The sequence below is a fragment of the Hemitrygon akajei genome, chromosome 20, assembly GCF_048418815.1.
Source record: "Hemitrygon akajei chromosome 20, sHemAka1.3, whole genome shotgun sequence".
NCBI classification, from domain to species: domain Eukaryota; kingdom Metazoa; phylum Chordata; class Chondrichthyes; order Myliobatiformes; family Dasyatidae; genus Hemitrygon; species Hemitrygon akajei.
This window is the reverse complement of record NC_133143.1, coordinates 17,868,135-17,882,629: the sequence shown is the minus strand read 5'-3', so window position 1 is coordinate 17,882,629 and position 14,495 is coordinate 17,868,135. Positions and strand designations below refer to the sequence as shown.

Genomic DNA, 14,495 nt, shown 5'->3' with positions numbered 1-14,495 from the left:
GCAAAAAATATATAATGTAGCTAAAGTGCCTAAGAATTTTGCACATTACTGTAGTAATTTTAGGTACTGCATTGTACTGCTAGAGCAAAAAAACAAATTTCATGACATATGAGACCCTGTCCTGACGAAGGGTCTTGGCCCAAAACGTTGACTGCTCGTTTCCATGGATGCTGTCCGACCTGCTGAGTTCCTCCAGCTTGTTTGTACGTGTTTACAGTAGTGAATATGATTTCTAAGTAGACTAACAGAAAGAAAGATTATCAATTCCACAAAGCTTTGTGGTAGTTCTGCACTTTACAATATTCCAGTTGGAGTAGATTCCATCTGCAGGACAAATGGAAAACTATTCAACCTAAGTCACCTCCACTCCAGAACAGGGTCACTCCAAACGATGTTGTGTTGTATTCCCAAATTATGCTTATGCATGTGCATGTTCCAAGACTAACTTTAAAGTCATCAACTAAAACACTGAAGCATACAAGACAACGGACCTAAACATCCTTGGCTATCAACTAAGTAAGAAAGGCATCTCACAGTTAACTCCGATTGACTTCCAAGCAATTGATGTACTTGCTCATTAACTGCTCCATAAGCATGCTAAGTCTGGTCTTAGTATCTCAGGCGTGTTTAACATGATTTTAATGACTACCAGTCAATCCATCCCAGAAAATAAATAATTGTTAAGTTTGACTTGTTTTAAGACTAATTATTCTCACTTCTTATTTTACTTCCTTTCATTCCCTGCATCTGGTTTTACGCTGCATTCTAGCTGATCTTCTTTTCCAGTCTATGATTCTCTATCCTTAAATATCATTCATTAAGGTAATACACTGGGTCCACCATTACTCTCCAAAGCTTTGTTGTCCTCACTGCAGGTTTTATAAATTTCAACTACAATGCACTGGTGGGCAAACAAAACATAGTCATGCATAAGTCTGCTTCTGCAATGCACGGCTCCTAAGTCCTAGTGGATAGACATTGTTTCCTGAGCTTTAAGTATCAGCAGCTTACCAACCAAAGTTAATCCTGTAGCTCTCCTGACAGTTATTTTTCTGACATGTCAGTCCATAGCCTCATCTTGTACCAAGATGAGGTCACTGTCAGGGTGGAAGAACAACACTTTATGTAGCCTCCAATATGATGACATGAATATCCATTTCACCTTCCAGAAAAAAAATGCCCTCCCCCTCCCTTGTCTTCTATTCCCCACTCTTCTCACTTGCCTATCACCTCCCCCCAGTTCTGCTCCCCCTTCCTTTTCTCCCATGTTCCACTCTCCTCTCCTAACAGATCCCTTCCTCACCAGCCCTTGACCTTTCCCACCTACCTGGCTTCCCTTATTCACCTTCTAGCTATTCTTCTTCCCCTCCCACCTTTTTATTCTGGCATCTTGCCCTTTCCTTTCCAGTCCAGTCCAGTCCTGAAAAATGGTGTTAGCCCAAAACGTCGACTGTTTATTCATTTCCATAGATACTGCCTGGTCTGCTGAGCTCCTCCAGCACTTTGTGTGTGTGTGTTGTTTTAGTTTTCTTTCCCTGCCTCTTTCAAATACTTTTTCAGTTTTATTTCACACCTTGCTAACCTCACACAAATACGCTATAACTTTTATTTCTTTTAGATGATGAATATGTAATAAGGATACTAGTACTTGAAAGTAGTTTAAGCATTTTGGATAACATTATGAAAGTAAAACTACTTTATAAATTTCGTCAGCTCAGATTTGGGAGAAGGAATTCAGCTGCAGACAGTTGTACACTATGGAGGCATTCATCCAAAGGTGGCCATAAAAGGTGCTTAAGAAAGAAAAGGTCTCCATATACAGTGTCTATAAAACGTATTCAGCCCCCTTGGAAGTTTTCATGTTTTACAACATTGAATCACAATGGATTTAATTTGGCTTTTTTTGACACTGATCAACAGAAAAAGACTCTTCCATATCAAAAGAAACAGACCTCTACAAAGTGATCTAAATTAATTACAAATATAAAACACAAAATAATTGATTGCATAAGTATTCACCCGCTCTAATATGATGCACCAAATCATCAGTGGCGCAGCCAAATGGTTTGTGAAGTCACATAATTAGTTAAATGGAGATCACCTGTGTGCAGTCAAGGTGTTTCAATTGATTGTAATAAAAATACACCAGAATCTGGAAGGTCCAACTGCTGGTGAGTCAGTATCCTGGCAAAAACTACAGCATGAAGACAAAGGAACACTCCAAGTAATTCCATGAAAAGTTTATTGAAAAGCACAAGTCAGGAGATGGATACAAGAAAATTTCCAAGTCACTGAATATCCCTGGAGTACAGTTAAGTCAATCATTAAGAAATAGAATGAATATGGCACAGCTGGAAATCTGCCTACAGCGGACTGTTCTCATAAAACTGATTTGCCATGCAAGAAGGGGACTAGTGAGGGAGGTCACCAAGAGACCTTTAACAACTCTGGAGGATTTACAAGCTTTAGTGGCTGAGGTGGGAGAGACTGCGCATACAATAACTGTTACTTGGGCGCTTCAGTCGCAGCTTTACGGAAGAGTGGCAAGGAGAAAGCCACTGTTGAAAATAAAGCGTGTGGTCTGTGGGAGACTCTGAAGTCAGCTGGAAGAAGGCTCTATGGTCTGATGAAATCAAAATTGAGTTTTTTGGCTATAAGACTAAACACTATGTTTGGCATATTCCAAACACTGCAAAACACACCATCCCTACCGTGAAGCATGGTGGTGGCTGCATCATGCTGTGGGGATGCTTCACTGCAGCAGGCCCAGGAAGGCTTGTGAAGGTAGAGGGTAAAATGAATGCAGTAAAATACAAGGAAATCCTGGAGGAAAACCTGATGCAGTCTGCAAGACAACTGCAAATTCGGAGACGATTTGCTTTCCAGCAAGACAGTGACCCCAAGCACAAAGCCAAAGCTACACAGGAATGGCTTAAAAACAACAAAGTTTATGTCCTGGAGTGGCCAAGTCCGATTCTGGGCCTCAATCCAATTGAGAACTTGTGACTGGACTTGAAAAGGGCTGTTCACTCATGATCCCCATGCAATCTGACACAGCTTGAGCAGTTTTGTACAGAAGAATGAGGAAAAATTGCAGTGTCCAGATGTGTAAAGCTGATAGAGACCTATCCACACAGCAACTGCTACCAAAGATGCATCTACTAAATATCAATTTGAAAAGATTTGTTTTCACTTTGACACAAAAGAGTATTTTCTGTTGATCAGTGTCAAAAAAGCCAAATTAAATCCACTGTGATTCAATATTGTACAACAATAAAACATGAAAACTTCTGGAGGGGTTGAATACTTATTATACGCACTATATATAAACAGAATCTTGGCATATAAATGTACCATTCATTAGAGATTACTTACCTCCAACTTGAATTATTTTTTTAAAAGCTGCAGAAAGATACAGTGGGCTGAAATTAACTGAGTAATTTCCCCACAGCTTGGAAATATCCAAGTTTCCTAATAGGTGCTCTCTGGGCTTTTGCCAACTATAGTAATGTCCTGCACTTTTCCAACACTTGTTCTGGGGAATCTGTTGAATTTGTGCCAGATTATGCCTAACATATTGTAGATTCAGTGACTCAATTCATTTTAATTTAAAGAGATGGCTGGTGGGAGAAGGAGAAGTGTCAGGTAATCTTTTTGAACTAAGTGAGTTTTGCTCATGTTTTAATTAATTTATTTTTATAAGTGTGGTTGACTTCTAATTCAATTCTAAACGTCAAACAATCAAACACTACCAGATTTAAGAACTCGGGGGGGGGGGGGGGGTGTCATTGCTTGACAGATTGTGAAGCATTTTTCTGGAGGGGTTATTAAAATTCTCCCAAATAATGATATTTATGTTAGGATGGCTTAGCCCTGTGCAAGGTCTCACTGACAGAAAGCATCAAGCCTTGTTGAAGAAATTACTATGATTAAATCTATTAAATGCAAACATGGACTCGGCAAGGAGAAAATCCAGGTAGAAATTCTGAGCAATTGTTTTGCAAATATTCTGGGCTAAGGTAAACAAAAAGAAGGGCCTGTAATGTGCTGTGCATCTCTATGTTCTATGTTCAGTGTAAAGATATTTATTCAGTTTCAGAAAATAATATCCACCCGCAACTGAAAGAAAATTAAAATCAGCTGCTTTGGAATTTTTGTAAGGTGATGCAAAGCTAAAATTAATCATGGCAATGTTTGAATAAACAGGGAATCTCAGCAAAGTTTTCTTCTTTTCCATGAACCAGCTGCAGGGTCATAATGAGCAACAAGTGCTTCACTTTAATCATTGTATTTCAAGTATCAACATTTTTTAAAAATTTCAGGTTCTTATCAGTACAAAGTGAATTTTTGGCACAGTAACAGATTTAATTTGAAGCTCCATAAAATAATGAATCGATAATAAAGAATGGTTTACACATTCAGAAGTTATTTATGTAGATACAGTGTGAGGTAATGCATCTGCAAGACAATGCACCGTGCTTTGATTTATTATTGAGAGCTGAGTCATGAAAGTTGCTGAGCATCTGAATTCAACTTCAGATGGATTTTGAGGCATTCCCCCCCCCCCCCCCAACTCTGCTATTGCATAAACCATTAGAAGCAGAAAACGTGAGGTCTACAGATCGTGGAAATGCAATCACCAATAATATTGTCAGTGGAGCACAAAGATAGATACGTAAAAGGAGCAAATTAAGCCAATTAATCTGGAATATCTTCCACTTCTTGGTCACAGGAGCTTAAGTTACAAATAGTTCATTGTTTTGTAGGGAGCTGAATGCTGTGAAAGTCTTAAAAACGGGGAGATGGTGTCAAAAGTTAGACATAGACAATTTGCAATGAATGATGGGATGCTGAAAGTCAAGATTGTTCAATGGATTCCCCAAAATACGATTCAAGTACCAATTACACCAAATTATCCTTCATAACAATTAACATTTATATGCCAATTAGTGTAGCAACAATGGGAATATCATCAAATAAAACTTGAAGTCATACTCTTTAAGGAAACATCAAGGAAATACGGATAAAAGCATTTTAAAAGGCACAAAGAGGCAGAAACTAAGCAGATAAATTCTGAATAAAACCTCAGCAGATGAAAGCACAACATCAACGGCAGAATAATTAAAATTATGTATGTGATAAGAGGCCTGAATTGGAGGCATCGAGAAGACAATAATGAAAGAAAGGCCACGGAAGAAAACGAAAACATGGGTCAGAATTGAAAAAGGAAGTATTACTTATGCAGGAGGCTGTACAAATAAGTGAGCACTAGAATAGTGGGTGATCAGAACTGTGTGGGAAAGAAACTTAAGAATAATATGATTAAACTCAGCTAATGGAAAATTAAAGGAAAGCAAGGTCAGGGGTGAAACAGTCACTCCTAAGGGTATCAAAAATTTCAGAAGCAGATTTGCTGAGGCAGAGTATAATCATACAAAGTTATGGAGATGACCTTGGTGATGATGTGGATTTGCAGTCTAAAAAATCTTCATCACAAGGTTGCGAACAGTCTGGTTTAGCTTAAGTTACAAAAGGAATCATTTCTTTTTGGTAAGAATATCATGACAGATTTATATAGGAAATCAGTTGTGTCTATTCTTAACCTAGTTTTATTTGGAGGAAATTTCTGTCATCAAGTACCGAATGTTGGAGAAGCTGTGTGTGAAGTTAGAAGCAATGGAAACAAGGTATTATCAGATAAAGCTATCAAATGGCTGAATGCAGACAAAGCTAAAAGGGAAGTTAAGGATCAAGCTGCATGGAGCTCCAGAGATAATTGTGCAGGAGCAGGAAGCAATGGGAATTCAGACTGAAAAAGGATCTAGTGCTTTCCCCGGCATGGACGACGAATAAACTCTTCTCGGGCTTCGAGGTGGGTACAGGCATCGATTTTTAACCGGCATTTCGATGACAAACTCTGCCCCCTTCATCACAGATGATGAAGTGTGGAAAAGTGGAGGGAGAGCGTGGCAACAAGGTATTATCAGATAAAGCTATCAAATGGCAGAACGGAGATGAAGTTATGGTGCTTCTTCAGCACATGGTGGAAACCTGCATCAAGGACCATGGGAGGGGTGTGTATGTGCATATTATATACCAGCAGACCAGACATACCTAGGCCTTAGGCTTCATCCCTGAAGAAAGTGTCATCAAAATGCCAGTTAAAACCGCTTATCTGTACCCAGTTGGAAGCCCAAGAAGGGTTTATTTATGAATGCAGTTTGTTCTCTGGATAAAAGTGAATAGAAAAGAATGGACCAGACAAATGGATAACAGCAGAGAGAGGCTAGAGGAGGGCAGTGTGATTAACTACCTCAAAGGTCGCAGACAAGACAGGAATAAAGAATAGAATAACTTCAGAGTTTCAGAGTGCCAAGTTGATACGTCTAGTTTCAATGTTTTGACAGGAATGTAATCCTTACATGTGATTCTGTGAAAAATGGCATGGATTTAGCATACAAGAATAGGTATAAAGAACTGAGTGAAAGAAAGGTAGGTGATGAATTGGCAAACTACAAAAACAATCAGAAATGGGAAAGAGGAATTGATTGCGCATTTTAAAAGGAAGAAGATTGATCACAAAAAACTAATGTATGAGCTGACTTTGGGACAGATAGGTGTTTGTCGGATGGTCAGCTGTTTCAGAGGGAGTGGTAGGATGAGGCTGAGGGAGGTGAGCTCGGAGAAGACAATTTGGAGCTGAAAAATAAATCTAAAGAGGAAAAGAGCCTTGTATTTGTACAATGCCTTCCAAATCCCTTTAAAGATGACCCACAGTACTTTACAGTCATTAAAGTAGTTCTGAAGAATAGTCAATGTTGCAGACTTTTGCAAATAAGTGAAACAGTACCAGCCAGATAACGAGCCAAATCATGCCAGATTTAGCCTGCACCAATACAGTAAGTAACTGTAAATAGCCTTCAATCCCAAACTTGGATAGGGAGGCATTGGGAGTTCTGAATACTACGTTTGTAACTAGGTTTTATCCTGACTCATTTAAAAAAAATTCTAGAAGACTGAGTTTTTGATTATTTCTGACATACAGACATTTAAACTACTGGAATTGTTAAAAGTAACTTGGAAACAAAATATTAAATACCAACAAATAATTAAAAACAAAATAAAATAAATAACTGAGCTTTTCCTTACTACTAAGCCAAGAATCTCAGATTTTTACCCCACAATAGGTCTCCCTATATAGGTGTAGGCTCCCAGTGTTGGAGAAACCCAGCATGGTCAGCTCTGCCCTTGGACTAAAGGCAAGTCCAGTGGAAGAGCAAGTGTTCCTCAGCTTTTCACAGACTTCGAGGAGAGGCACTAGAGTCTGGGTTGTACTTGTATGTCACCTACTGTTTGGCAACATTGCCTTTGGAACTACCAGACACAACTAACTCACTATGGCCCAGCACAGAACAGGTCCTTCCAGCCAACGAGCTGCACCACCCAGCACCCTCTTTAACCCCAGGACAACTTACAATGACCAATTAACCTATTAATCGGTATGTCGTTGGACTGTGGGAGGAAATCTATGTGCTCACAGGAAGGACATATAAACTTTCTTACAGAGCACACTGGAATTAAACTCTGAACCGTGTCCTCTAATAGCCTTGTGCTACCGCGATATCCTTTTTTGACATCAGAAAGGAATTAGCAAAGGCAATGGAACAGATGGGCTTGATTGTAAATGTGGTATTGCTCAATATGATGCAGGCTCAATAGGCTGAGGAGCGGGGGAAAAGGATCAATCATGATTGTATCACAGAGCAGACTCAATGGGCTAAATGGCCTAATTCTGTTCATATGTCTTATGGCCATATATTAAATGGTACAAGTAGGAAGTACTAATATTTGAATCCCCACACACCTTACTATATTCCCATTATCAATTGTAAAGTAATCTGTAAACCTTTTGGAATAGTGTGGAGGGATGAATCAGATCACAACGAGACAAACTATTACTTCCATTTAAGTTCTGCACTACACACAGATAAAAATGGTTCAAAGTGATTTTCTGTTGAAAGGCCATCAACCCAAATCCCTATTTCTTACTGGAGAGATGCTGTCTGATCTGCTGAGTATTCTGGCAAGCACTTTCTGCTTTTATTTTGACATTTATTTGTTCATAGAACTGCAGCATTTTCAAAATGCCCATGGATTGGCACTTTCTGTTCTATCCCAACTTTTCCAATCTATCTATAGGATAACATGACATGCAACTGTTCTTGTAATGTCCTCATATATACTGGCAAACCTACATTAACCTGCCAATTCCAAAATACCCTTGAGATGGCAGTGGTGAGCTATCTTCTTGAACTGCTACAGCACATGTACTGATGATTTGCCCACAGCACTGTTGCAGTTGGATTCTCATGATTTAAATGAGGTGCAGATGAAGGAACTATGATATGTGCATTAGTTAGCACTGTATGTGGCTTGGGGGAGAAAAAACTCTGGTACTGAGGTTCATATACAACTGTTTGCCCTTTTAACTTCTAGAGGTTGCAGACTTAGAGATGTTTTAATGTAATAGCTTCAAACAAAAGTGCTTGCTTAGCCAGAAAGGAAAATTAAGAGAAACCATATTGCTCTAAAAAATGCACATGGACCAGACAAGGAGAAGATGAGACACTTACTTCTACAAAGAGCGTCAATGAACCAAATAGCTATCTACAACAATCCAGTAGTTTCAAAACGTCATCAGTACTGGCTAGCAAAAATCAATTCACAATTAATTTGTCAACAATTCAATGAACTGTTGGGATTAGCAGAATGTGAATTTGTACCTCTGGATTACTAGTTGTGTAATCTGACAAGTAAAACCGCTGGTATCAAAAGTTCTATAATTTGTAGACCCATAGTATTTTAGGGGCAGCACCATCGAGGTGACCTTGCTGATGTCTGATTTAATAAGCATATTTGATTAAGAAGCACCCGTCAAAATTGGGACATGTTGGACAATAGAGCATTTATTGTATTGTGATCTCTACCCTTTTCTTGTTATTCTGTAGCTAGCTCAGTCTAATTTAATAATATTGTACCTAAAAGGAACTGTATTCTTATCTAATAAGGCAGCTTTATGCAAATACTAGGTTACACCACCATCCTAGAGTGCAACTGTAACTTCACACAGGTAGTTTCTTGAAACCGCAGGTGAGAATTATTACAAGAGATCCTCTGAATCTGACAAACTTAAATCAGATGAATCAATATCTCTGACCTAAGTGCAGTATTCACTTTTTTGGCCACTCATTGCTTTGACTCCACCCAATGCCTACACTAAATGACCTTAAAAGAAAAAATAGTTGATGATAACCCTAATGGGGAAATGTTATCATCTTGTTTTAAGCAAGCAGTACGTACGTGGTAGGCAAGCTGGGTCTGCCCTGGTTGATTGATAAGCCTGAGTTTCACAGGATTCAGAGGTCAATGCACCGCTGAATTATTAACATTGACCTATAGATGACAGTACATGAAACACATGATAGTGCCCACATCATCCAAGACATCTTCAACGTTTCCAAGAAAACTGCATAGATTTTCTGCTGAAAATCAAATGCAGAGGATTGCTCATATCAAATCAGTGACTTTGGCTTGCCATGCAATGGATGCACTGATGACATAGAGAGAAGTTAGTAAGAAATAAATGGAGTTTCTTTGCTCAGTGGAAATTAGTTTAACAGATAATTATTATTCTAAGTGGAAAATTTAAAAACATAGATTTGAAAGAACTTCATAAAATCACAATTAACAGAAAATGATAGCACTACATTTGGGTCATGACACAATCACTCATACCTGTGTTCTGTGTTCTCCAACTGCAAACTGCAGAACAGCAAAACTGGAGATGTGACTGCCTTCAACACGCTCCACAGTGCTAGAGTCAATCTTCAGATCACTGCTGATTTCAGCACTTTGTATGAAGTCCTCTGTTTTTAAATCTTCAACTCTTTTTAGCTCTCCATTAGCTAACTGTATGATTGATCCTTTCATGAAGTAGGGAGGCAGTTGATTAGAAGCTGCGACTGGAGAACTCACTGACTGTACTACTGGCAGATGCACTTGAGCCTGCACAACAGTTGTGTGGTAAGTTGGCTGTGTAGTAAGTGATTGAGGATGATAGTTCTCACTCTTGGGACTAGCTGTGCTGACAAATGGATGAGGCACTGCAGCAAACTGAGGAGATGTTGTCACTATTGTAGAGGTCACCCCTGAAGCTTCAACTGCTGTACTGCATACAGGAATAAGAAGTGGGTGGGTGCCTGGAATTACTACGTGCTGCTGCAGGTTCCCATGGTAACTTAGTGCTTGCTGTTGACTGCTTATGTAACCAATAAGAGGCTGTTGAGAACCAGGATAAACGGCACTAGCAGGTAGTCCTATAGAAAGGTGGTCAGTGGGAGTATGGGTGGTTTGGATGACAGACTGTGGAGAAAAAGTTGCCTTTCCATGATTTAAGTTGGCTTTGTCATACAATGCCAAAGGAGAGTTGTCGCTGTCTATGGCCTGTTGGACCTCCAAATCTGTAGTTGGTGTGTGACTGTTGGGTATAATCATTACTGAAGCTCTAGAGCCCAAATTTTCTTGTGCAGTGTAGTCAGCAGGGCTTGGGTGAACAACCACATGGGTCCCATGCCTTATTTCATAGTGCCGAGAAACCGGTTTGGCTCCTGACTTTTCCAGGTTCAATTCCGTGCTGGGTGAAAGAGCATATCTCCTACTTTTCTCAATTTCACCATTTAATACTTCCCTTCTTGGAACCAAATGCGGTCTGATGTCATCAACCTTCCTGATGGTTTCCCTTGATCCAACAGGGTATCCGGCGTCTGAGTACTGGAGAACCATTGGTGACGGTGTACTGACTGTCAGAGTGTGTGGAATCACTGACGGGTGAGAGTGCAAATGCAAGGGGACTGTAGTAGGAGAGTGGGGCCTTGTCACATTGGGAGACGAACTTGAAATTTGCACATACTGGTTTTGCACCGAGGGGGAAGGTGATCCTGGAATCTCTCTGCGTGGCCTGACAATCTGATGTTCCACCTTGTGCTGGGATGGGCTGCCCATACTGGCAAAAATTGTAGAGTAGGGTTCTAGTTGGGAATACTGAGTTGGAGCAACAGAAGCATTAGAAGCTGTTGGGGAGATCAACTGGGAGGGGACAAATGGAGGAGATCCTACATATGGTGTACTAAAAGGTGGCCCAACAAACTGGAAAGTAGCAGCGGGCTGCAGATGAGCATACTCCACAGGTGACGAAGAAGACCCTGGCTGAGCTAATGCTGAAGATGAATAAACAGCTCGAAGTTGTGTTACCCCTGGAGCTGGTCTAACATTCCCAGGCGATGAATAGTCCACTGCAGTTGGTAGTGATTTATACAGTGGTAAGCCAGTTTCCACTGAGGTTTCTCCTGCTACTTTGGCATGTCCATACTTCACGCCCACACTGCTTTGGCTGCTAGCTACATTGGCAAGCCATGCCAAGTTTTCACTGCGACTGCTCTCACTTGCAGTAGCTGCTGCAACTGCCTTCTCTGCCAAGGGCAGGCTGCTGACAGGAAATTCACGTTTCTTGGGCGGTAAACATTCATTGCTGCGTTCCTGGTTCGATTTCATCTTTGAAAGACTTACTTAGTGTCTGTTATGCTTTAATTGTTTGATAAATTGTATGTTGCATTTGTTTTCTGGCAGTTTGCTCCAAAAAGATCCAAGAACTACATGAGGCATCATTTCCTCCAGCCAGGATTTTCACAGCTGCTGTGGAATCTGAAATGAAAAGAAATATTCAAATTAGCCATTCAGTAAAACAAGGTAACCAAGAATAATCAATGCACAAATTAACAACCATTCCTTTGTGAATATTACACATATTGTCCTCCCTTTCATTTCTCCGCTGAGAAGCTTGCTTTTCTGATTTTGACAAGTTTCTGGGCCAGTTTAATTCTATCTTTTTTACTTTTTACTTCACTTCCTGTCCTAGAAGAGCTATCAGCTGTTTTAGGAAGAGGCAGATATGAGGTGTTCAGTTAAAATAACATTTTATGTTTAGTTTTAACAGAATGATGTATCATAATACTCATTCAGAAACAACTGTAGTTCACTTGAACAAAGGTTCTTTGATATTTAACTTCATACAACCAGTTATAACTATATTCTTAAATGTATACCATACACGTGTACAAACATACAAGAGCTTTAAATTTCAGTAGCTTTTTTTTGGAATCAGATCAGGTTTAATATCACCACCATTTGTTGTGGAATTTGTTAACTGTGGCAACAGTACAGTGCAATACACAATAATATGAAAAACTATTATTATAGTTATATATAAAGTCAAAAAGTTAAATTAAATAGTAAGTAGTGCAAAAACAGAAATAAAAAAAGTAGTGAGGTTCATGTGTTCAATGTCCACTCAGATATCAGAAGGCAGAGGGGAAGAATCTGTTCCTGAATTATTGAATGTGTGCCTTTGTGCTTCTGTACCTCCTCCTTGATGGTAACTATGAAAAGAGGACATGCCCTGGGTGGTGGGGTTCTTTAATGATGGATGCCATCTTTTTGAAGCACTGCTCCTTGAAGATGTCTTGGATACAATGGAGGCTGGTGCCCATGATGAAGCTGACTAATTTTACAGCTCTCTGCCGCTTCCTTTGATCCCCCCATACCAGATGGTAATGCAGCCAGTCAGAATGCACTCCTCGGTACATCTGTACAAATGAGTGTTTTAGGTGACAAACCAAATCACCTCAAACTCCTAATGAAATATAGCCGCTGTCTTGCTTTCTTCATAGCTGCATCGATACGTTGGGACCAGCTTAGGTCCTCAGAGATAGTAACACGCTCTAGAGACTGAAAAGAAATTACTATAAAACATCACCATTTTCAACTTTTTTCTAAGCATAAAAATGCTTTTGAGTAATTTGTTTTAATATTTTCAGAAACAAATCCTCACTGATAAACAAACTGCTACATACAATTGAAATGGCATCTCAATACTAAACTGTAAAATGAGGAAGCTCATGTACTGCTCCAAAACAAATTAAAGAAACCAATTCTAACACTCCATTCATGGTTGTAACTGGTGTGGTACAGTCAACAGACAATTCAGTAATTAATACACTGACTTTTTTCTTTGGCTAAGTTTAGTTATTTCAGTGACACCAGTGATAGCATAAAAATAAATGCAACCTGTAAATATCTTTTAGAATTATTTATAAAACTCAGTCTAAGCAGAACACTAAATTTATCCCCTCATGGAGATGCATTACTTGCTCTACATCATCATCATCATCATTAGAATGGCATGTTGTACAAGAGGTTCATAACTGCCAGACTGAATTAAAAATAATATAACCTACGAAGTTGGGTATATGTACTTTAAGTCACACGGTGAAACTAGAAGTTCCTTGAAGTTATCTTTCCTCTGCTTAGACAAAAATAAAAATTAGACAATTATGCCGCAGCTTGAACTTGCTCTTGAACTGCGGCATTCTAAGTCTAGCAATTCATTGCTGGTAGAAAGGCAGCGTATGAGAGACATACATCCATTGGCATATTTAATGCAAGTGTATAACCTCAACCTGGCAGCATAAAAAGCTGCAGGTTGTTTTCCATCATTTGTGATTCGTACTCAGATGGAAACTGACAAAAAGGAGGCTAGCATGGCTTTCCTGGCTATGTGGAAACATTGTATCATTGGTCACAGGCTTTCTGTTGGCAGCACAGTGCTATACACAAGGACTGACTTAAGTCTGCTCTAATTTGACTACCATCACAACAGGTGAACATCAGATGCCAGTTCATTAGCTCTTCATTCAGCTCCAGGAAAACCTGCACAGTGAAGATCTTACATTAGGATGCTCTTCATTGACCACATTGGCATTTAATATTACTATCGCCCAAAAACTACTCAGAAAGCTCTGACACCTAGGGCTGAATACCAGCTTGTGCAAATGGATCCTCAATTTCCTCACTTGAAGAACCCAGTCAGTTCAGATTGGCAACAACATCTCCTTCACAATCACTGTCAGCACAGGTGCACTGTGCTTACACATGCTAAGACCATGTGCTTAGCTCTCTGCTCTATTCGCTTTACATTTATGACTGTGAGGCTAAGCACAGTTCCAATGCCAGATTTAAGTTTGCTGACGACACCACTGCCGTTGGTCGAATCAAAGGTGGAGATGAATCAGTATACAGGAGGGAGATTAAAAAGACGGCTGAATGTTACCACAACAATGTCAGCATTGACCAAGGAGCTGATTGTTGACCACAAGAGGAGAAAACCGGAGGTCCATGAGCCAGTCCTCATTGGGGGATGAGAGATGGAGAAGGTATAACTTCAGAGGGTCTTGGGTCCAGCACAAAGTGCCATTACAAAGAAACCACTACAGCGACTCTACTTTCTTAAAAGTTTGGAAAGATGCAGCATGTCATCTAAAACTTTGACCAGCTTCTATAGATGTGCTGTGGAGAGTATATTGACTGGCTTCATCATGGCC

At 39.7% G+C, this 14,495-nt stretch overlaps 1 protein-coding gene across 14 annotated transcripts in view; it reads right to left on the bottom strand.

The window, feature by feature from the left end:
* The window catches only part of atxn1a (ataxin 1a), a 478,304-nt gene that overhangs the window by 183,486 nt on the left and 280,323 nt on the right, over nt 1-14,495 (bottom strand). For all 14 annotated transcript variants that reach the window (XM_073023948.1, XM_073023935.1, XM_073023940.1 and 11 more), the window contains one exon: nt 9,796-11,760. In XM_073023948.1, coding sequence (XP_072880049.1) covers nt 9,796-11,610 — 1,815 coding nt within the window. In that variant the 5' untranslated portion in view covers nt 11,611-11,760. The remainder of the gene's footprint in view (nt 1-9,795; nt 11,761-14,495) is intronic.